The sequence below is a fragment of the Pristiophorus japonicus genome, chromosome 32, assembly GCF_044704955.1.
Source record: "Pristiophorus japonicus isolate sPriJap1 chromosome 32, sPriJap1.hap1, whole genome shotgun sequence".
Classification (NCBI taxonomy): Eukaryota; Metazoa; Chordata; class Chondrichthyes; family Pristiophoridae; genus Pristiophorus; species Pristiophorus japonicus.
In genome coordinates, this window is record NC_092008.1 from 8,925,113 (window position 1) to 8,949,223 (window position 24,111).

At 51.5% G+C, this 24,111-nt stretch overlaps 1 protein-coding gene across 1 annotated transcript in view; it reads right to left on the reverse strand.

The window, feature by feature from the left end:
• The window catches only part of LOC139240457 (filamin-A-like), a 144,614-nt gene that overhangs the window by 97,088 nt on the left and 23,415 nt on the right, over window positions 1-24,111 (reverse strand). Inside the window, 1 exon segment of the mRNA XM_070868991.1 lies at window positions 23,154-23,568. Within this exon segment, the coding sequence (XP_070725092.1) occupies window positions 23,154-23,532 (379 nt within the window). The 5' untranslated portion in view covers window positions 23,533-23,568.

Consider the following 24,111-nt stretch of genomic DNA (forward strand, 5'->3'; position numbering starts at 1 on the left):
ATAGAGATTATAATCTCAGCATTGGTCTCAGATTGGACCAAGAGTATTAACGAGAAATCATAATTCCTGGTCCTCAGACTTGTATTACAGGGAAAGGATACAGCGACAATATCCTCAAATTCCCAATGCATCGCAAAGCTCCACATTTTGGTGGGGGGCATTTTTGAAATGTTCAATTGAAACATCCTCATTTTCAAATTTCTCAATGGCCCTCGCCCTTCCCTCGCTCATCTCCTCCAGCCCCACACTCCCCAGAGATGTCCGCACTCCCAATTCTGGCCTCGAACACCCCCCGATTATAAAAAAAAACCACCATCGGTGGCAGTGCCTTTCCTAGCTCTGGAACTCCGTCCCTAAACCTCTCCGCCCCCCTCCTCAAAACTGACCTCTTTAAACCAAGCTTGTGGTCACCTGCCCCAAGATCGACTTACACAGCTCGGTGTCAACATTTTTAATCTCTTCATACTCCTGTAAAGCGCCTTGGGACATTTCAATACGTCAACAGGCGCTATCTAAATGAACATTGTCGTTTGAATGGTGGAGCAGGCTCGAGGGGCCGAATGGCCTGCTCCCGCCTCATGTGAAACAGACGGGGCGATATGACCGATGGGCCCCCAACGGATCAGAGATGGCCGATGACCAAAGCAAGAGCCTTGTCCACCCTCTGCTGACACGTGTGGTCTAGGCCAAGAGATGAGGACCAGCAATGGGAACTCTACGAACAGGATATCACAATAGGGGCGGGTCCCCAACGAGACACTTATGGGAACGGAGTGAAATCTTGGCAAGCAGCCACTTTAACACCGGCAGAACAGTCACTTCAGGGCAGAGCTTCTGGTTCAAGCTCAACAAGCATCCGGTCATTATTTATAATAACGGGCTGTGCCTTGCCCGAGGCTCAGAATGACTCACTGCGGGGAGAGGGAGGGAGCAGGAACACAGCACCACACCTCTCAATCGTCGACACTCCCAGCTCTCATCAGTGGGAGGGATCGCCGCACTGCGCTGTCGGAGGGGCAGTACTGAGGGAGCGCTGCACTGTCGGAGGGGCAGTACTGAGGGAGCGCTGCACTGCGCTGTCGGAGGGGCAGTACTGAGGGAGCGCTGCACTGTCGGAGGGGCAGTACTGAGGGAGCGCTGCACTGTTGGAGGGGCAGTACTGAGGGAGCGCCGCACTGCACTGTCGATGGGGCAGCACTGAGGGAGCGCTGCACTGTCGGAGGGGCAGTACTGAGGGAGCGCCGCACTGCACTGTCGGAGGGGCAGTACTGAGGGAGCGCTGCACTGTCGGAGGGGCAGTACTGAGGGAGCGCCGCACTGCACTGTCGGAGGGGCAGTACTGAGGGAGCGCCGCACTGCACTGTCGGAGGGGGCGTCATTCGGAAAAGACGTCAAACCAAGGCCCCCCATCTGCCCTCAAAAAGCAGATGTAAAAAAAATCCCAGGGCACTTTTTGAAGAGCAGGGGCTACCTGGGCCAATATTTATCCTTCAACCAATATCAGACATTATCTGGGTCATCACCACATTGCTGTGTGTGGGAGCTTGCTGTGCGCAAATTGGCTGCTGAGTTTCCCACATTACAGCAATGACAAGTGCTTCATTGGCTGTAAAGCACTTTGGGACAACCAGAGGTGGGTACAGGCACTGTAGAGATGCAAGTCTCCACACAGAGAATATTTCACCTCGTGGGTGAATCTAGAACTAGGGGGCAGTGTTTCAGAATAAGGGGTCGCCCATTTAAGGCAGAGATGGAGGAATTTCCTGAGGGTTGTAAATCTGTGGAATTCTCTGCCCCAGAGAGCTGTGGAAGCTGGGTCATTGAATATATTTAAGGCGGAGATGAACAGATTTGAGCGATAAGGGAGTGAAGGGTTTACGGGGAGCGGGCGGGGAAGTGGACCAGAGTCCATGATCGGATCAGCCACGAGCTTATTGAATGGCGGAGCAGGCTCGAGGGGCCGAATGGCCGACTCCTGCTCCCATTTCTTAGGTTTGATCCCAGGCTCGAGTGGAGTCAAGTGTTGGGTCACTGGGATCTGGGTGGGGAATAGAGGGGGCTACCTCTGGAGTCCAGCAGGGCATGGAGTGAGATAGCAGATAGCTTGGGTTACGGGCAATGCCCTGGCTCTCCCATCGCTCTGGTACGCACCAAGACGCTTACTCGAAGGTCCCTCAGGTGCAGGATCACCATAGGCAGTCCCTCGGAATAGAGTCTTGCTTCCACTCAAAGTGAGTTTTCAGGTGCCACAGTCCCTGTCACAGGTGGGACAGATAGTGGTTGAGGGAAGGGGAGGGGAGGGTGGGGTGGGACTGGTTTGCCGCACGCTCCTCCCGCTGCCTGCGCTTGGTTTCTGCACGCTCTCGGCGACGAGACTCGAGGTGCTCAGCACCCCTCCCGGATGCACTTCCTCCACTTAGGGCGGACTGGTCTTTGGCCAGGGACTCCCAGGTGTCGGTGGGGGATGTTGCACTTTATCAGGGAGGCTTTGAGGGTGGTCCCTTGTAACGTTTCCTCTGCCCACCTTTGGCTCGCTTGCCAGGAAGGAATTCAGAGTAGAGCGCTTGCTTTGGGAGTCTCGTGTCGGGGGCATGCGGACAATGTGGGCCTGCCCAGCGGAGTTGGTAGAGTGTGGTCAGTGCTTCGATGCTGGGGATGTTGGCCTGGTCGAGGACACCAACGTTGGTGCATCTGTCCTCCCAGGGGATTTGCAGGTGAACGGTGGCTTGTACAAGAGGAACAACCCACTGTTCACCCTCTGCTTTACCAGACAAACCCAGGGCCCAATCTGACTGAGTTTTGGGGAGCAGGGGCTGGGTTATTTAATAGATCAGAGATCCTTCAACCAAGTGACCAGTGGGAGATGGATGTGCAGAGCCCAATATCACGAGGGGGGGGGGGGGCGGGTTCGGACAGTAGATTGAGAGAAACTTCCCATTGGCGGAAAGGTCGAGAACCAGAGGAGATTTGTGATTAGCAGAACCACCAAAAACGACACGGGGAAAAATTTAAGGCAGCGAGTGGTTAAGATCGGAAACGCGCTGCCTGAAAGGTTGGAGAGAGCAGACTCAATTTACATCTTTCAAAAAAAAAAAAAAGAGTTGGATAAATATCTGAAGGCAAAAAAAGTTGCAGGGCTATGGGGAAAAGGGATGGGGGAGTGGAGAGAGGTGATCTTATCGAAACGGATAAGATTATGAGGGGGCTCGACAAGGTGGATGCAGAGAGGATGTTTCCACTGATGGGGGAGACTAGAACTAGGGGGCGTGGTCTTAGAATAAGGGGCCGCCCATTTAAAACTGAGATAAGGAGGAATTTCTTCTCTCAGAGGGTTGCAAATCTGTGGAATTCACTGCCTCAGAGAGCTGTGGAAGCCGGGACATGGAATATATTTAAGACAGAGATAGACAGTTTCTTAACCGATAAGGGGGCGGCCAGGGAAGTGGAGCCAAGTCCATGATCGGATCAGCCATGATCGTGTTGAATGGCGGAGCAGGCTCGAGGGGCCGAATGGCCGACTCCTGCTCCTATTATGTTAAACGGAACTAGCGGAGTGTGGGCATGGGCTAGAAGGGCCGAATGGCCTCCTGTGCTGTAAGCATTCAAAGAGCAAACTCAACTGTACAGGGTGATCACTGATCAAGGTTTCAGATATCTGCTCCTCTTCCACCAACTCCGTTACTGAATGTGCAGAAGTTCAGATGCCCACTAGGAGTCATATACCAGGGTGACGAGAGAGAGATCTCAACTACAATGTCCTTCACAAGACGACTTAATCTTTGACAGCTACTCCAAAACCCACGACCTCTACCGCCTAGAAGGTCAAGGGCAGCAGGTCCATGGGAACACCACCACCTCCACGTTCCCCTCCCAGTCTCACACACCATACCTCGACTTGGAAATATATCGGCCGTTCCTCCATCGTCGCTGGGTCACAATCCTGGAACTCCCTCCCCAACAGCACTGTGGGAGCACCTTCACCACACGGACTGCAGCGGTTCAAGAAGGAGGTTCACCCCCACCTCCTCAGGGGGCAGTTAGGGACGGGCAATAAATGCTGGCCAACACCGACATGCCGTGAATGGCCTTCTCCATTTCACGCTCCACTCGTGTGTCAGCGGGTCTCGTGTCAGAAAGTCGTGGGTTCGAACACTTCCCACAATCCAGCCGGACACGCGTGGTCGCCGCACTGTCGGAGGGGCGGTACCGAGGGAGCGGCGCCCTGCCTGAGGGGCGGTTAAACCAGAGGACCCGTCTGCCACACCTCCCCCTCCCTCCCTCGGGCGGACGCAAGAGATCCCACTGTTGAAAGAGGAGAAGGGGAGTGCTCCCCAGTGCCAATATTTATTCCTCAACCATCACTAAACACCGATGGCCTGGGTCATTATCACATTGCTGTTTGCGGGAGCTTGCTGTGCGCAATTTGTCTGCCGTTTCTCCCACATTACAACAGCGGGCGTACTTCACGGCCAAAACGCTGGGCTCGTTTTCCCCTGCAGACACGCTTCTACGAAAGATTGCTCCACTGAGAGAGCAGTGCAGCTAGCTCAAAGACATTTAATTTTGGGGCGTGTCACTAGTTTAACCAAACCAATAATAATTTTTTTTTAAAGTAATAATTTCAGGCCATTAGCCCGGAACCAGAAATTCTTCCAGGTTCTCTTAAGTGGCAATTAAACTCTGACTGTCCCTGCCCAGCAATTATACTCCTACTGACCTCCCCCCCACCCCCCAGACAATGAATCTTCAGGACACTGTTTGCGTTAATCTTTTTTCCATCAAAATATTGGAGGATGAATTAAATGAAAAGGCTGTTTAACTGGGTGCGGGGGCGGGGAGATACAAGGGTCTGAGTGATGGAACCTCGAAGAATAGTCAATCCCACTCATCTTTCGGGAGACGGGACCGAACCAGAGTCGTCGTTCCCATCGGGATCAGAGTTTCCCCAAACTGGGCCTGGCCGGTGGGTGACTCACATCTCGTGGGGACAAGGCTTCCATGAACAGACGGGGCCCACGGGAACAGGCTCAGAACAATTAATGTTCTGCACTAAACAGGTCGAGGAATAGCAGCCCTGGCGGGGGGGGGGGGTGGTTTAAAAAGAGGCGTAACACTCGGAACAGCAAGGATGTAATTGCTAAACCTTTGCAAATCTCTGATAATGACCAGATCGGTGATGTTGGTCGAGGGATAAATATTGGCCCCAGGGAGAACTCCCCCTGCTCTTCTTCGAAATAGTGGGCGTGGGATCGTTTACATCTACCCGAGAGCAAGCAGACGCGATCTCCGTTTAACGCCTCATCCGACAGTGCGGCGCTCCCTCGGTACCGCCCCTCCGACAGCACAGTGCGGCCCTCCCTCACCACCACCCCTCCGACAGCACAGCGCTCCCTCGGTACTGCCCCTCAGACAGCGCAGCGCGGCGCTCCCTCAGTACCGCCCCTCCGACAGCACAGCGCTCCCTCGGTACTGCCCCTCCGACAGCGCAGTGCGGCGCTCCCTCACCACTGCACTGGTAGCATCAGCCCAGATTTTGTGCTCAAGTCCCTGGAGTGGGACTTGAACCGACAACCTTGTGACTCAGGAGAGAGTGTGCTGCCCACTGAGACACAGCTGAAACCTCACTACGAGGACATTGGAAGAACTCAGTTGATTAATGAGTTTGCGAGGCATTAGATCCAGCCAAAACTATTTCCAGAAACAAGTTACATGCTCATATATGGCAATTCTGGTCAGCTAGCAGTAATCGCTTAGTTATTAGCTTCCTGCCCTTTTGGTCCTGGTTTAAAATGTTGCAGTCACAGAAATGATATTCTGCACTCCTAAACTTGCCTTATATGGCCCATCCAGTGTGTACAGCAAGGCTGGCAAGACAGAGGTATGCCAACCTATTAAGCACTGTCCATGGTGAACGCACATCCTTGTAGCCGTTCGCTCCTCCTAACCTGCACCATCACCAATTCCCTCTACGTGGGTCTCGCCTCACCGCCCGTTGTGGGTTCAAGCCCCCACTCCAGAAATGCGGATACTGAGGGAGCCCCGCACTCCGGGCCTGTCTGCCTGCAGAGGGCAATAGATCCCATGGCCACTACTGAAAGAACGGGGGGAGTTCCCTCTGGTATGTTGTTGCCCAATATTTATCCCTCAAACCAACACCACAAATTAAAAAAAAAAAAAAAATTGGTCATGATCACATTGCCGTTTGTGGGATCTTGCTGTGCACCCGGCTTCAGACATTACAAGAGTGACACTCAAGAACATTCATTGGCTCCGAGGAGCTTTGGGGGGGGACCTCCGGAGGTGGTGAACAGTCCTGTAGAAATGCAAGTGCTTCATTTCAGTCCAAAACGTTTCTGGCAAAAGACCCCCCCCACAAGTCCCAGGAAGTGGAAGCAAGGAGAGAGACAGAACTCCCCAACTCAGGGACTTTGAGGAACTCTCCTCCCTCCCTCCAATCGGAGATTCGGGGGTGTGGGAGGGGGGCGGTGTGTTCTGGATGAACATAACCCAGAATGCACGCCCTACGCCCTGGTTCCAACATGGAGGGCGCCACACACGATGATGGCCAGGGTCAAAGTGCACAATGGTCCTCAAATTTCGGACCATTTCCCCCCCCCGCCCTCTCTCCAAACTCTCAAAGATCAGGGTCCACTCGGTTGATTCCTGAGATGAGGGGATTGTCTTAACAAAGGTTGAGTAGGTTGGGCCTCTACTCATTGGCGTTCAGGAGAATGAGAGGTGATCTTATTGAAAGGTACAAGATCCTGAGGGGGGCTGGACAGGGTAGATGCAGAGAGGATGTTTCCCCCTCATGGGGGGGGGGGGGGAATCTAGAACTAGGGGGCACATAGTGCGAGAATAAGGGGTCGCCCATTTAAGACGGAGATGAGGAGGAAGTTCCTCTGGTGAATCTGTGGAATTCTCTGCCCCAGAGAGCTGTGGAGGCTGGGTCATTGAATATATTTAAGGCGGAGATACAGATTTTTGAGCGATAGGGGAATGAAGGGTTAAGAGGAGCAGAGTCCATCAGATCAAATCAAATCTAGCTTGCCAGAAGGGTACGGTGTCCCTTTAAGAGCTCACCAACTTCCCCCAGTCAAGCCACGAATCTCAGCTGGTCTGGTGTCTCAGGACCAGGCCCCAGAGGTTTAAAATAAAAAAATTTTAAAAAAAAGTGTGGGTGGGGTCCCTGGAACCTAAAATTGGACAAGGGAAAGGAGGGGTCAGTAAAGAAGAGGAACAGAGAGAGGAGGGGTGGGTGCAGTTATCAATGCAAGTTAAAGTTATGTCTAAGCAAAATATAAAATCATTGCGTACAGACCAATAGGCTCAGAGAAGGAAGGAGCAGCATGCAAGTCCACAGTTCAATGAACCACCCTCCTCAGAAATGGCAACCAGGCCGGGACACAGAACTGAGCAGGAGTCGGCCATTCGGCCCCTCGAACCTGCTCCACCATTCAATGAGATAGCGGCTGATCTCCCTCAACACCATCTCCATACCCAGAGAGTCCAACAAAAAAAATCTAGCGATCTCGGCCTTGAATATACTCAACAGCCTCCACAGCCCTCTGGGGCAGAGAATTCCACAGATTCACCCCCCCCTCTGAGTGAAGGAATTTCTCCTAATCAGTCCTAAATGGCCAACCCCTTATCCGGAGACTGTGAGACCCCTGGTTCTAGACTCCCCAGCCCGGGGGAAAACAGCCTCCCTGCATCTACCCTGTCAAGCCCTGTATGTTTCAATGAGATCACCTCTCATTCTTCTAAACTCTAGAGAATAGCAGCTTAGTCTGCTCAATCTCAACTCAGGACAATTCCCCCCCCCCCATCCCAGGAATCAGTCTGGTGAACCTTCGCTGCACTCCCTCTATGGCAAGTATATCCTTCCTTAGGTAAGGAGACCAAAACTGTGCACAATACTCCAGGTGTGGTCTCACCAGGGCCCGATATAAATCGCAGCAAGACGTCTTTACTCAAATCCTCCTGTAATAAAGGCCAGCATACCATTGAGACACAACACACTGATCCCTTCCACAGCAATTGTGAAACTGAGGAATTGATCAAGGTTTAATTCTTGCTCTGTCCAGTTAAACATCCCAGGAATAGGGGGTGGGGGGGATGGGAGGGGAGTAGAAGACCCTATATTTGCTCCTGGTCCAGCAAATTCTAGTCCTTTTGTTCAAATCCCTCATCTCCAACCCCACAATCCTCCCCATAACCTCCTCCACCCTACCCTATCTCTAACCCCCTCCAGCCCCTACACCCCTCCCTATCTCTGCAACCCCCTCCCTAACCCCCTCCAACCCCTCCTTTTCTCCAACCCCCTCCAGCCCCTCCCTATCTCTGCAATCCCCTCCAGCCCCTCCTTATCTCTAACCCCCTCCAGCCCCTACACCCCTCCCTATATCTAACCCCCTCCAGATCTCGAACCCCCTACACACCTCCCTATCGCTGCAACCCCCTCCAGCCCCTACACCCCTCCACATCTCTAACCCCCTCCAGCCCCGACACCCCTCCCAGATCTCGGCTCCAATTCCAGCCTCTTGCACATCCCCCGATTTCCTCCCCTCTCCCCTCTCCCCTCTCCCCTCTCCCCTCTCCCCTCTCCCCTCTCCCCTCTCCCCTCTCCCCCACTTCTTAAAATAAAAAAACACAACAGGAGCAGGAGTCAGCCATTCAGCCCCTCGAGCCTGCTCCGCCATTTAATACAATCATGGACTCAGCTCCACTTCCCCGCCCGCTTATCGGTTAAGAAACTGTCTATCTCTGTCTTAAATATATTCAATGTCCCGGCTTCCACAGCTCTGAGGCAGAGAATTCCACAGATTTACAACCCTCTGAGAGAAGAAATTCCTCCTCATCTCAGTTTTAAATGGGTGGCCCCTTATTCCAAGACTATGCCCCCTAGTTCTAGTCTCCCCCATCAGTGGAAACATCCTCTCTGCATCCACCTCTGAGCCAGCTTATGGTCGCCTGTCCCCACTAGCAGCTCAGTGTCAAATTAGGTCCGATTAACACGCCCGTGAAGCGCTTTGCATACGTTACACCACATTAGGGGCTTGATCTTATGAGGGACAAGTGTCGAGAGTCAGAGCGAGGCTTAAAATAATTTGGTAAAAAGATCGAATGGCTCTTGTGGCATTGGCTAAATACATAGAAGGGGGGGGAAAAAAATTGTAGGACTCTTGTGGGGGTGGGGTTAGTGGGACAAATTAGGTCGACCTTTTGAAGAACCGGCACAGACATGGGCTGAATCTGCACAGGAGGTGGCCAGAGATTCATTAAGCTAACCATCAGCCAGCCAGCCTAGAGCCTGATTCACTAGGCCCAAAACAGTAAGTTAAAACCCCGCAGGCTTCCAGACAAAATATGAAGCACAAATGGGGCCTATTTAAGCTTTAAAACCCAAGAACATTCTCTCTCTCTCGTGTTAAAGGCTGCTCCTTTTCGATGACCTACATCCTTACATATTTTCCCCATATAAGGAAAGCCAGGGCCCTTGGTTGGCAGAATGTCAAGAGATCTTTTTTTTTCCCTCTCTAACCCTGCTCCTGGTCTCCTGTTTCACTGTCGACCCCGCCCCTTCTTCCCAGACAGGCTCAAACACTTTGTTTAAAAAAGGGTTCACTGGCAGTGAATCAAATTCCACAGTGACTTACATGGAACGGCTCGCGCACAGAAACAAGGCAGTCAGCTCATCCGTTCCTGTACCGGTGTTTATAGTCCCCAACAGCCCCCTCTCTCCATCTTAGAACACAAGAGCTAGGAGCAGGAGTAGGCCATTCGAACCCATAGCCCTCTACACAAGAAACAGGAGTTGGCCTTTCGGCCCCTCGAGCCTGCTCCGCCATTCAATATGATCCGATCATGGACTCAGCTCCACTTCCCCGCCCACTCCCCAAATCGCTCAAAAATCTGTGTCTCCACCTTAAATATATTCAATGACCCAGCCTTCACAGCTCTCTGGGGCAGAGAATTCCACAGATTCACCAGAAGAAATTCCTCCTCATCTCCATCTTAAATGGGCGACCCCTTACTCTGAGACTATGTGCCCCCTAGTTCTAGATTCCCCCACGAGGGGGAAAACATCCTCTCTGCATCTACCCAGTCAAGCCCCCTCAATCTTATATGTTTCGATAAGATCACCTCTCATTCTTCAAAACACCAATGAGTACAGGCCCATCCTGCTCATAAGCCAACCCCATTGCCATATCCCTCTTTCCTTTCTCCTGCATTGTTTATCCAGCTTCCCCTTAAATGTATCGATACTATTCGCCTCAACCCCTCCCTGTGGCAGAGAGTTCCACATTCTCACCCCTCTCTGGGGGGTAAAGAAGTTTCTCCTGAATTTCCCCATTGGGTTTATTACCGACTCTTGGATATTGATGGCCCCCTGGTACATCAGTCATTGAAAGTTGGCATGCAGGTACAGCAGGCAGCAAATGGCATGTTGGCCTTCATAGCGAGAGGATTTGAGTATAGGAACAGTGAGATCTTACTGCAATTGTACAGGGCCTTGGTGAGGCCTCACCTGGAATATTGTGTTCAGTTGTGGTCTCCTAATCTGAGGAAGGACATTCTTGCTATTGAGGGAGTGCAGCGAAGGTTCACCAGACTGATTCCAGGGATGGCAGGACTGACATATGAGAAGAGACTGGATTGACTAGGCTTACATTCACTGGAATTTAAAAGAATGAGAGGGGATCTCAAACATAAAATTCTGACAGGACTGGACAGGTTAGATGCAGGAAGAATGTTCCCGATGTTGGGGAAGTCCAGAACCAGGGGTCACAGTCTAAGGATAAGGGGTAAGCCATTTAGAACCACGATGAGGAGAAACTTCTTCACTCAGAATTGTGAACCTGTGGAATTCTCTACCAGAGTTGTTGAGGCCAGTTCGTTAGATATATTCAAAAGGGAGTTAGATGTGGCCCTTTCGGCTAAAGGGATCAAGGGGTATGGATAGAAAGCAGGAAAGGGGTACTGAGGGAATGATCAGCCATGATCTTATTGAATGGCGGTGCAGGCTCGAAGGGCCGAATGGCCTACTCCTGCACCTATTTTCTATGTTTCCATGTTTCCAGTCTTCCCCCACAAGGGGACACATCATCTCTACGTCTACCCGATCGAACACTAATTTTTTTTTTTTATATATATAGAAAGGTGTCTATCGGGTCACGCCTCAACCTTCTCTAGAGAAAGAGGGGCGCCCCCAGCCTAACCGAAAGGATTATCCTACAACTTGCTCAACTTACTGTTAATATTTCACACTCCCCATTCCTCCTATATGCTCACCCCAGTTTAAGGGAGGGGGTTTGGGGGGGGTGGAAGGTTAGAGGTTTCTTGTAGACACAAGTATACACACTGTCCGTTCTGTCAGCACCCACCCTTAAACTAACCCAACCCCTAAGGCACAACACTGGCAGGAGTCAATTCCACAGACTCATTACCTTACTAAGTAAAGGAACCAGCCATTCAGCCCCTCGACCCTGTTCGGCTCTTGGTTGGCACGGACACGATAGGTTGAAATGACCTCCTTCCATCCTGTAAACTGCTATGATTCTAAATAGCCCACCAACGTGGTGCTCCCAAACCATATAGTCTCCGTCAATGCCCCCCTGCCTCAGCTCATCCGCTGCTGAAGCCCTCATCCGTGCCTTAGTCACCCATCAGACTTGACTATTCCAACGCACCGCATGCCTGGCTGGCCTCCCACGTTCTACCCAACATGAACGAGAGATGATCCAAAACTCAGCTGGCCCCACTCGCAAGTCCCGCTCACTCAACTGACATTGGCTCCCAGTTAAACAGCACCGCAAGTTGAAAATTCTCATCCTCGTTTACAAATCCCTCCATGGCCGCCTCACCCCCTCCCTAGCTCTAACCTCATGCAGCCCCTATACCCCTCCCTATCTAACCTCCTCCAGCCCCCATACCCCTCCCTAGCTCCAACCTCCTCCATCCCCTACACCCCTCCCTAGCTCCAACCTCCTACACCCCTCCCTAGCTCCAACCTCCTCCACCCCCTACACCCCTCCCTAGCTCCAACCTCCTCCTGCCCCGACACCCTTCCCCATCTAATCTTTTTCAGCCTCACAAACCCGAGATGCCTACGCTCCCCTAATTCTGCCTCTCGAGCATCTCCAATTATATTTTAAAAAATCACAACCATCGGGGGCCTCAAGCTCTGGAACTCCCTCCCTAAACTTCTCCGCCTCTCTCCTCCTTCACGATGCTCCTGAAAAAAGTCTCCCTCAGAACAAGCTTGTGCTCAGCGGCGCTAATTTCTACTTATACGGCTCGGTATCAAATTTATTTTAAGCATTTAATACCCCTGTGAAGCACCTTGGGGCATGTTTAAGGTGCAATATAAACATAGGTTGCGGTTAATCCATTTGCTGGACAGTCCACTAGAGAGGATGAGGAGGGAAAAAAAGAAAAAAAAAAGGTGCATTCCCTTCCCAAGAGTCACTGGGCTTATTGCGAAGGTTTGATATCTGCACAGGACAGTTGCATGTTCTCCTGTCTATACACACACACGACCCTGAATTGCACAAATTTGTTGTGGTATTGGATAATCGGTTTTCCTGTCCCCACTTGCTGCCTCGGGACAGCTGTCAGTGTCTTTGCAATATATGGCTTGTGGTTTTAGGGTTTGACAGTTAACAGTCACACAGGCAGGGCCCCCCCACTCCTCCTCGTGTCAGCACAGTTACTGCTACTGCAAGTCAGAGCAGCTCTCCGCACGGACTTAACCCCCTCCTGTCCAGCCATACCCTGCGTCCTCTCTCCCTCCAGTCTGTTCAAAAGAACACAACATAAGAATTAGGAACAGGAGTAGGCCATCTAGCCCCTCGAGCCTGCTCCGCCATTCAACAAGATCATGGCGGATCTGGCCGTGGACTCAGCTCCACTTACCCGCCCGCGCCCCGTAACCCTTAATTCCCTTATTGGTTAAAAAAAATCTGTCTGTGACTTGAACACATTCAATGAGCTAGCCTCAACTGCTTCCTTGGGCAGAGAATTCTACAGATTCACAACCCTCTGGGGGAAGAAATTCCTTCTCAACTCGGTTTTAAATTGGCCAGAGCGACCAAGGACTCAAGGGACACTGGCCTCAAGAACATAACACAAGAAATAGGAGCAGGAGTCGGCCATTCGGCCCCTCGAGACTGCTCCGCCATTTAATCCGATCATGGCTGATCCGATCATGGACTCAGCTCCACTTCCCTGCCCGCCCCCTTATCCCCTTATCGGTTAAGAAACTGTCTATCTCTGTCTTAAATATATTCAATGTCCCGGCTTCCACAGCTCTCGGGCAGCAAATTCCACAGATTTACAACCACCTGAGAGAAAAAAATTCCTCCTCATCTCAGTTTTAAATGGGCGGCCCCTTATTCTAAGATCATGCCCCCTAGTTCTAGTCTCCCCCATCAGTGGAAACATCCTCTCTGCATCCACCTTGTCAAACCCACTCATAATCTGATAAGTTTCGATAAGATCACCTCTCATTCTTCTGAACTCCAATGAGTAGAGGCCCAACCTCCTCAACCTTTCCTCATAAGTCAACCCCCTCATCCCCGGAATCAACCGAGTGAACCTTCTCTGAACTGCCTCCAAAGCAAGTATATCCTTTCGTAAATATGGAAACCAAAACTGCACGCAGTACTCCAGGTGTGGCCTCACCAATACCCTGTATAACTGGAGCAAGACTTCCCTGCTTTTATACTCCATCCCCCTTTGCAATAAAGGCCAAGATACCATTGGCCTTCCTGATCACTTGCTGTACCTGCATACTAACCTTTTGTGTTTCATGCACAAGTAACCCCCAGGTCCTGCTGTACTGCAGCACTTTGCAATCTTTCTCCATTTAAATAACAACTTGCTCTTTGGTAGAAAAAAAATCAAAGTGCATGACCTCACACTTTCCAACATTATACTCCATCTGACAAATTTTTGCCCACTCACTGAGCCTGTCTGTGTCCTTTTGCAGATTTTTTGTGTGTCCTCCTCACACATTGCTTTTCCTCCCATCTTTGGGAATTAGTGTGTGAATGATTTGGCTTTGCTCCATTTAATCCTTGGGCAGGGTCAGCGTACAGTTTACCAGAAATCAATCCAATTCAATATCACAACTTGGTACCTTGGAATTTCAGGTCGCGAACAGAGAGTCCAGCATCAGAGCCATCACGGGGGTGTTCATGTTTGTATTTAAATGGAGCAAACTTGAAATTTAGCACAAAGGCCTTCAATGGAAATACTGGCCCAATCCTTCGCCCCTCTTTTCCCCCACCCCCCCAGACTATATTGCCAACTCATTCAGGAGGTAGGGTTAAAATGGTTACTGGCTATCCCCCTTACCCAGCCCCAATAGGTGCACAGTACTATCCCACCAAAAGCAATGTGATCCTGACCAGGTGGATTTTTTTTTTGTGATGTTGGTTGAAGGGTAATTCTGGCCCCCAGGGAGATCTGCCCGCTTCTCTTCCTCCAATCATGCCAGTGGGATCTTTTACATACGCCCAAGGGCAGGACAGTGCAGCGCTCCCTCAATACCACCCCTCCAACAGCGCAGCACGGTGCTGCCTCAGTACTGCCCCTCCAGTACCATCTTCTGGCACAGAGAGGTCTGGGACTGGAGGTGGAGAGAGATGGGGCAGGGGGAGGCTAGGGCAATGGAGGGATTGGAACAGGAGGATGGAGAATTTAAAAACAAGGTGTTGCCAGACTGGCAGCCAGTGTTGGTTAACTAGAGGTGCCCCCAACCCAAAACATGAAGCAGCTCACTCACTGAACGATTGGAGGTCAGTGTCCGATTATTTCCTTCTGCAGATCCCAAACTCCCAGGAGTTCACTGGGTTGGGAAGGCAAGCAAGTGTGTCACACTATAGCAGCTGCAGCTCAACACTCCATCTCCAGCACTGCAGATGTTGGGAACACCCCAATCCATAGGGGTCAGAGGCCAGAATGAGACACTCAGGATCGCTGCACAGTTCTCAGCTCACTGAAGCGAAAGTTAGTGCTGGGCCAGAGAAACCTGGTGTCAGGAACACCGCAACACTCCCAGGGCAGGTATGGCACAGGGTTAGATACAGAGTAAAGCTCCCTCTGCACTGTCCCATCAAACACTCCCAGGGCAGGTACAGCACAGGGTTAGATACAGAGTAAAGCTCCCTCTGCACTGTCCCATCAAACACTCCCAGAGCAGGTACAGGGGGTTAGATACAGAGTAAATGTATGGTGCATATACACTGTCACATCACACATCGGGCACATTGTCACACATCACAATGTAACCCCACTTTTCATTTTTTTTTTTTTAAAAAAGGAGAAAACAGGGAATTATAGACCGGTCAGCCTGACATCAGTAGTGGGCAAAATGATGGAATCAATTATTAAGGATGTCATAACAGCACATTTGGAAAGTGGTGACATGATAGGTCCAAGTCAGCATGGATTTGTGAAAGGGAATCATGCTTGACAAATCTTCTAGAATTTTTTGAGGATGTTTCCAGTAGAGTGGACAAGGGAAGAACCAGTTGATGTGGTGTATTTGGACTTTCAGAAGGCTTAAAGTGCAAAGTTAAAGCACATGGGATTGGGGGTAGTGTGCTGACGTGGATTGAGAACTGGTTGGCAGACAGGAAGCAAAGAGTAGGAGTAAATGGGTACTTTTCAGAATGGCAGGCAGTGACTAGTGGGGTACCGCAAGGTTCTGTGCTGGGGCCCCAGCTGTTTACACTGTACATTAATGATTTAGACGAGGGGATTAAATGCAGTATCTCCAAATTTGCAGATGACACGAAGTTGGGTGGCAGTGTGAGCTGCGAGGAGGATGCTATTAGGCTGCAGAGTGACTTGGATAGGTTAGGTGAGTGGGCAAATGCATGGCAGATGAAGTATAATGTGGATAAATGTGAGGTTATTCACTTTGGTGGTAAAAAGAGAGACTATTATCTGAATGGAAACAGATTAGGAAAAGGGGAGGTGCAACGAGACCTGGTGTCATGGTACATCAGTCATTGAAGGTTGGCATGCAGGTACAGCAGGCGGTTAAGAAAGCAAATGGCATGTTGGCCTTCATAGCGAGGGGATTTGAGTACAGGGACAGGGAGATGTTACTACAGTTGTACAGGGCCTTGGTGAGGCCACACCTGGAGTATTGTGTACAGTTTTGCTCTCCTAACTTGAGGAAGGACATTCTTGCTATTGAGGGAGTGCAGCGAAGGTTCACCAGACTGATTCCCGGGATGGTGGGACTGGCATATCAAGAAAGACTGGATCAACTGGGCTTGTATTCACTGGAGTTCAGAAGAATGAGGGGATCTCAGAAACATTTAAAATTCTGACAGGTTTAGACAGGTTAGATGCAGGAAGAATGTTCCTGATGTTGGGGAAGTCCAGAACCAGGGGTCACAGTCTAAGGACAAGGGGTAAGCCATTTAGGACCGAGATGAGGAGAAACTTCTTCACCCAGAGAGTGGCGAACCTGTGGAATTCTCTACCACAGAAAGTTGTTGAGGCCAATTCACTAAATATATTCAAAAAGGAGTTAGATGTAGTCCTTACTACTAGGGGGATCAAGGGGTATGGCAAGAAAGCAGGAATGGGGTACTGAAGTTGCATGTTCAGCCATGAACTCATTGAATGGTAGTGCTGGCTCGAATGGCCGAATGGTCTACTCCTGCACCTATTTTCTATGTTTAAAGCTCCCTCTCCACTGTCCCATCAAACACTCCCAGGGAAGGTATGGAGTGTGGGGGTTATGTTAGCTTCTCAGTAAAAGTGACTGAAGTTTGTAAAAAGTCAACAGGTTCGCTGAAATCCTTTAGGGAAGGAAAGCAACTGCCTTCATCCAGTCTGGCCGATATGTGACTCCAGTCCAATACCAAGTCTCTATCTTCTGAAGCGGCCTAGTAAGCCCCTTAGTATCAAACCTCTTTCCCTCAGGCAGCCCCCCAGGGTCGAGGAAGACTTGCTTCCACTCTTAACAAGAGTCCTTTGGTGGCTGAACAGTCCAATACGAGAACCACAGTCCCCATTACAGGTGGGATAGACAATGGTTGAGGGAAGGGGAGGGTGGGACTGGTTTGCCGCACGCTCCTTCCGCTGCCTGCGCTTGGTTTCTGCACGCTCTCGGCGACAAGACTGGAGGTGCTCAGCGCCCCTCCCGGATGCACTTCCTCCACTTAGGGCGGACTGGTCTTTGGCCCAGGGACTCCCAGGTGTCGGTGGGGGAATGTTGCACTTTATCAGGGAGGCTTTGAGGGCGGTCCCTTGTAACGTTTCCTCTGCCCACCTTTGGCTCGTTTGCCGTGAAGGAGTTCCGAGTAGAGCGCTTGCCTTGGGAGTCTCGTGTCAGGGGACATGCGGACAATGTGACCCGGCCCAGCGGAGCTGGTCGAGTGTGGTCAGTGCTTAGATGTTGGCCTGGTCGAGGACGCCAACGTTGGTGCGTCTGTCCTCCCAGGGGATTTGCAGGATCTTGCTGAGACATCGTTGGTGGTATTTCTCCAGTGACTTGGGAGATGCCTGCTGTACACGGTCCATGTCTCTAGTGTGTGGGGCAAGTACTGGGCAATCAGTGCCAGCCTTACTGGTGACATACACACCCCCCCCCACAATATGAATAACTCGATTAATGTATCCCATTCTCCCCCCCCGAACACCATCCTTGGAAGCTTGCTCTATATGCGGGCACGAGAGATTTCGAAGCTCAGTGACCCACGAGACAGGCACTACATCAAGGGGGTGGGGGAAGGAACACTCAACTAGCTGTGGCGTGCCATTATCGTGACAGTCAGAGGCACCCACTTCCGACTGTGCCCTTTCGCGTGATGAGCCTAACCACATCAGATGGCACAATCGGTTGGTGCCACTCAAGTCGAGGGAGAGGAGAGACTGGGTGAGTTCCCGCAAGAGGTTTCGCACAAGCCAACCAAGCCCACGCCTTAACCCCACGCTCCACCACAAGCATGCTAGCCTTCAGCTGCAGAGAAAACTGTGGGAGAGGGTGGGCGGGTCTGTTCTGGGAGCGACAGAATTGGAAAAGCACAAGAGGGCACAACACAGCAAGAGGCCATTCAGCACCATCGTTCCGTGCCAGTTTATGCACCAGACCAGCCTCCCCCCATCACTGTTAAACCCCCTCTATACTATTCACCTCGAGCCCTCCCTGTGGCAGCAAGTTCCACATTCTCACTGCTCTCTGGGTAAAGAAGTTTCCCTGAATTACCTGATTGGATCAGTGACTTCTCGTATTGATTAGAATGAGACAAGATCATTCGGAGACATTGAGTGCAAACATCTCAGTTTAAGGTGTACATTAAAATATCCCTATTTGGAAGAATAGCAGGGGAGTTATCCCCGGTGTCCTGGGGCCAATATTTATCCCTCAATCAATATAACAACAGATTATCTGGCTCCTAAGAAATAGGAGCAGGAGTCGGCCATTTGGCCCCTCGAGCCTGCTCCGCCATTTAATACGATCATGGCTGATCCGATCATGGACTCAGCTCCACTTCCCTGCCCACCCCCTTATCTGTTAAACTGTATCTCGGTCTTAAATATATTCAATGTCCCGGCTTCCACAGCTCTGAGGCAGCGAATTCCACAGATTTACAACCCTCAGAAGAAATTCCTCCTCATCGCAGTTTTAAATGGGCGGCCCCTTATTCTAAGACCATGCCCCCCTAGTTCTAGTCTCCCCCATCAGTGGAAACATCCTCTCTGCATCCACCTTGTCAAGCCCCCTCAATCTTATACGTTGCGATAAGATCACCTATTATCATATTGCTGTGCGTGGGAGCTTGCTGTGCACAAATTGGCTGCCGTGTTTCCAACATTACAACAGTGACTACACTTCAAAAAGTACTTAATTGACTGTAAAGCGCTGCGAGACATCCGGTGGTTGTGAAAGGCGCTATATAGACCCAAGTATTTTTCTTTCTGATGGCCTCCTAGTTTTGATCTTGCTTACAATTCTGCCCCGTCAAACCCTTTTCATTCTGGTGCACAACTATGGGTAGACCACACTAAGGGAAGTACTGTGCACAGTTCTGGTCTTAATATTACCCCTCCCCAAAAAAAAAAGAAGAGGCACTGGAGATAGTGCAAAAGATTTAGCAGCTTGATACCAGAACAGATAGGCAGCAACTCATCAGGGGAAAAAAAAAAAGACAGGGAGGGAGAGGTGCTCTTCGAAAAACAGCAATGGTAAAGTTCTCCTCAGGGTTCGGACGACAAGATTTCTCGCGCAATCGTCACTGATCTGGTTGTCACCAGACTGCGGTTTGTGGGAGCTTGCTGTGCGCAAAAAAATAATCGGCTGCCGCGTTTCCAACAGTGACTGCACGCCAAAAAGTACTTCAGTGGTTGTAAAGCGCTTTGGGGGAAGTCGTCATGAAAGGCACTATATAAAAATGAAAGTGTTTGGCTCAACAGCGAGTAAGGAGGCCATTGGATGCTAATTAGGAGTGCCCCTCAGCCACTACAGCCAGCACCAGGGGCAGTCGCTCGACACGATCACAGGCTCAAAGTCCTGCTGTGGGGTGGGGGGACTTGTACCCACAGCCCCTCCCACCCCTCCCCAGACTCTGCCAGACCCAGAGCCTAACTGCTATGCAGGCTGATTGCTAGCCAGCGACTTCTGCTCAAAACGCTGGGGCGCGAAGGACCGCCACACTCACTGGCGATGCACACCAGAGTCAAATAGCCCGACACTCAGAACCCCTGCCCCCCCCCCGCCCCACACTGGCAGTTCAGCACCAGAGCAACCAATGCACCCACCCTCCGATAACAGGGCACCTGCCATGCTAGCCCAGATTGAAATTGCATGGATATCACAGCTTTTTAAAAAATAAAACGCAGTAAAACCTCCCAGGGCTTGTCACAGGCTTGGGAAATCGAGGCGAAACCAGACATCTGAGCCACACGTGGATATACTGGGGAACAGGCGACCAAAGACTGGGTCAAAGAGGTGAATTTGAAGGAACATCTTTATAAAAAGGAATGGGGCAGAGGGGTTTACAGAGGGAATTCCAGAGCTAAGGGCCCAGGCAGCTGAAGGCACAGCCACCGATGGAAATTGGTCGGAGGGCGAGAAAGAGGCTAGAATTGGAGGAGAGCAGAGCTCTGGGAGGGTTGTAGGAGGTTACAGAGATAGGGAGGGGTGTGGGGGCTGGAGGAGGTTAGAGACAGGGAAGGGGTGCCGGGGCTAGAGGAGGTTACAGAGACAGAGAGGGGGTGCCGGGGCTTGAGGAGGTTACAGAGACAGGGAGGGGGTGTAGGGGCTGGAGGAGGTTACAGAAACAGGGAGGGGCAAGAGACAAGGGATTCGAACACGTGATGGGCCAATTTTAAAAACCGAGGCATTGCCAAACCAGGAGCCAATGTCAGCCAGCAAGCACAGAACCCAAGTAATGGATGGGAGGTTTAGAGTGGAGAACATTTTCTTCACCCAGAGGGTGGTGGGGGTCTGGGGTGGAACTCACAGCCTGAAAGGGCAGTAAAGGCAGAAACCCTCACCACATTTGGATGTGCAGCTTGAAGTGCCGTAACCTACAGGGCTACGGACCCAGAGCGGGAAAGTGAGATTAGGCTGGGTAGCTCTTGGTCGGCCAGCGTAGCAGACACAATGGGCCGAAATTGGCCTCCTTTAATGCCGTAAATTTCTACGTTTCACAGGGGTGATATGCACTCCATTTGCACATAGAAAAAATACCCCCACACCCATCTCCAACCTGCCGAAATCCCTATAAAACAAGTTAGAATGTGATTGAGAGAATGTGATTGTGGGGTTGATCGATTGTCGAGAGCTGGGTGATGGAGAGGAGCTCAAGGGCTCCTCCCAGTGGTGGTGATGATTAATGGCCATCACACACACCCATCCCACCGCCCATTCACCTAGCCCAGCACCACATCGCAGAGACCAAGAAGGATCCCATTGAGTCTCTCTGCAGTTAGCCAAACTCTCCACTAGTGGGCCGTCAGGACTCAAGGCTGATTGGGCTGCCTTATCCCTCCACACTTTCAGCCCGTTACATTAGGAACAGGAGGCCATTCAGCCCCTCGAGCCCGTTACACCATTTAATGATAGTGGCCGATTTGTATCTCCGCCCTGGTTGGGAGTGGGGGGGGGGGGTAAAGTAGAGGAAGGAGCCCATACCCATTTAGTGCCCCCTCCCCCACCTAATGCCAGAGAGCACCAGGCCAACCTCAAACCGTGATGCACCTCACAGCAGAGCAGCAGGCGCACACATGTCTAGACTGGGATCAGTCACTCGGGTGAGGCACTTGGCAGCAATGAGACATTGTCATGAGTCAGAACCTCCGGGGGGGGGGGGAGGGGGGAAGAAAATGAGCACTTCTTTGTAGAGCGAGCATTACATTGTGTAACAGAGCAGTGCCCCCACCCCCCCCCACCACCGCACTGGTGTATATCCTCAGAGAGAGAGAGAGAGAGAGAGGGGAGGATGAGGGGAAGGAGAGAGTGAGAGAGAGAGAGAGAGAGAGAGAGGAGGCAGAAATGGACAGACAGATGAGGGGAAGAGGGGAAGGAGAGAGAGAGAGAGAGAGAGACACACACACACACACACAGAAGGGGAGGAGGTAAAGAGAGAGAGAGGCCACACCCAGGATTTCTCCCAGCTTTCTGCAAATTGTGGTCAAATTCCTGCAGCTGTGGTTCCAGGACAGGCAGAGGCCAGGCCTGGCTTCAGACAAGAGGGAATTGGAGGCAATATTACACCCCCATCCGCTTCCCTTCAAACCAATCTCACTCCCCTTCCTGTTTGCCACCTAACTGTTCTCCCAGGGGCCTGTTGAAGGGGAGGGGGATACTGCTGACATGTTCTGTGTGTTATACCCACAATGTCAGAGAGAGAGAGAGAGAGAGCGCGCGAGAGAGAGTTCTCTTAATCTAAAACATGGGCTATTTAACAAAAGGCTAAACACGTTTTTCAGCAGAAGGCAAACTTTCACATTCCAATGCACACTAAAATCACGCCACCGTGCAGATTGAACAAGGGGGGGCACTTTTGAGTTATAGAAACTTTCCTTCGACTTGTTGAGGCGTTCCCCGATTGCAGACAAAAATGAATGGAGATTGAAAACAAGTTTTTCAGTTCAAATTGCCCTCAAAAAAAATTAACGTTCAACCACAGGAAGCGAGATTTACTTAACTTTGTACAAGAAAAATATCCCCCCCCGCCTCCTCTTCAACAAGGTCAGTTATTTAACGAGAGAGAGAGAGAGAGAGAGAGAGAGAGATTTTTCAACAGGGGGAAGGGAGCGAGGCACCAAGCTATGGAACAATTAACCAAAAAAAAAGTTTGCAAACTAAGAGCGCCCTGGAGGGAAAGATCCCTGTCCCACCCCCTCCCGGGAAGTGTGTGTGTGTGTGTAGCAGTAAACTCAAAGGAAAAAAGTTAACTTGTATTGTTAGAATTTGCAACAGTTTGGGTGGGGAGGTGGGTTGTTTAATTTCAACTCCCAAAAAGCTGGTCAATTTCACCCCGCCCCCACAAGTGGGTCAATTTCAACCCCCCACCCCAAAGTTTTTGGGCCAATTACACCCCCCCTAAAAAAAAGTTCGAGAGTCAATTTCAACTCGCAAAAAGTTTGGCAATTTCACCCACCCGCCGCAAAAAGTTAATTTCACCCCTCCCCCCGCAAAAGTTCGCCAAGTACACCGCCCCCCCCCAAAAAAAAAGTTTGTGCATCAATTTCAACTTCCAAAAAGTTTGACAATTTCACCCCCCCCCCCGCCCCAAAAAAAAATCACACACACACCATCCCTCCCCATCTCCTCCCTCCCCTCAAAAAAGTGTTAAACTTTGGGAGGGGGAAGGGGAGGTGAAATTGACAATTACCACCGCCCCCCAAAAAGTTGTCTCAACTTCAACTCGCAAAAAGTTGGTCAATTTCACCCACCCCATTTCACCCCCAAAAATAGTCAAGTACATCCACCCCTCCTAAAAAGTTGGTCAATTTCACACACACGAAAAGTTTGTGGGTCAATTTCATACTCACAGGGGGGAAAAAAAAGTTTCTAAAAAGTTTAGGGAAGTTTTTCAAAGAGGCACAGAACGCTACAGATGTTGAAGTTTTTGGGAGGGAGGGGGTGAAGAGGAGAAGGGGGGTTAAAAACTCACCGATCGACACCAGCTTGATGTTCTCCCGGTCCAAAAACTCGAGTCCCACCGACACATTCTCCAGCTGCATCTGCCTGAAGTTGGGACGCTGGTTGAATTTCCTGAACATCTTCTTCTGGCTGAGCACCTCCAGCAGGGCGATGAGCCTCAGCCCATCGCTCAGGTCAGTCTGCAGGTTGGCGATCCGCTTGTTCACGCACTTCAGGTGCTCGTTGCACCAGCGGGTGAAGGTGTTCTGCTGGATCTTTTTCCACGGGGCGTCCTCCGCCAGGTCCTTCTCGGTGGCCGGCATCTCGGCGTCCGCTGCTGCTGCTCCCGGAGCGCCGACTGCTGCTGGTCCTGGCGGCGCTGCACTCTGCCTCAACTGCGAGCTACTCATCGTTACAGCGGCTGTACACGGCCACCGCTTGTTCAGCTGGGAGGAGACACAGCTATTAATGGGTGGCTCTTAAAGGGCCCCTGCTCCCCGCCCCCACATCTCCCTCCCTCCCACTCTCCCCCCTCCCCTCCCTCAACCCCTCTCCCCTCTCTCACCTCCCCTCTCCCTCACTCCCACTCTCCCCCCTCCCCTCCCTCACCCCCTCCCTCCCTCTCTCCCCTCTATCTCCCCTCCCTCACCCTCCTCTCCCCTCCCTCTCCCTCCCTCCCACTCTCCCCCTCCCCTCCTTCACCCCCCCTCCCCTCCCTCACCCCCTCCCTCCCTCTCTCCCCTCTATCTCCCCTCCCTCACCCCCCTCTCCCCTCCCTCTCCCTCCCTCCCACTCTCCCCCCTCCCCTCCCTCACCCCCTCCCTCCCTCTCGCCCCTCTATCTCCCCTCCCTCACCCCCCTCTACCCTCCCTCTCCCTCCCTCCCACTCTCCCCCTCCCCTCCTTCACCCCCTCTCCCCTCCCTCACCCCCCTCTCCCCTCCCTCTCCCTCCCTCCCACTCTCCCCCCTCCCCTCCCTCCCTCACCCCC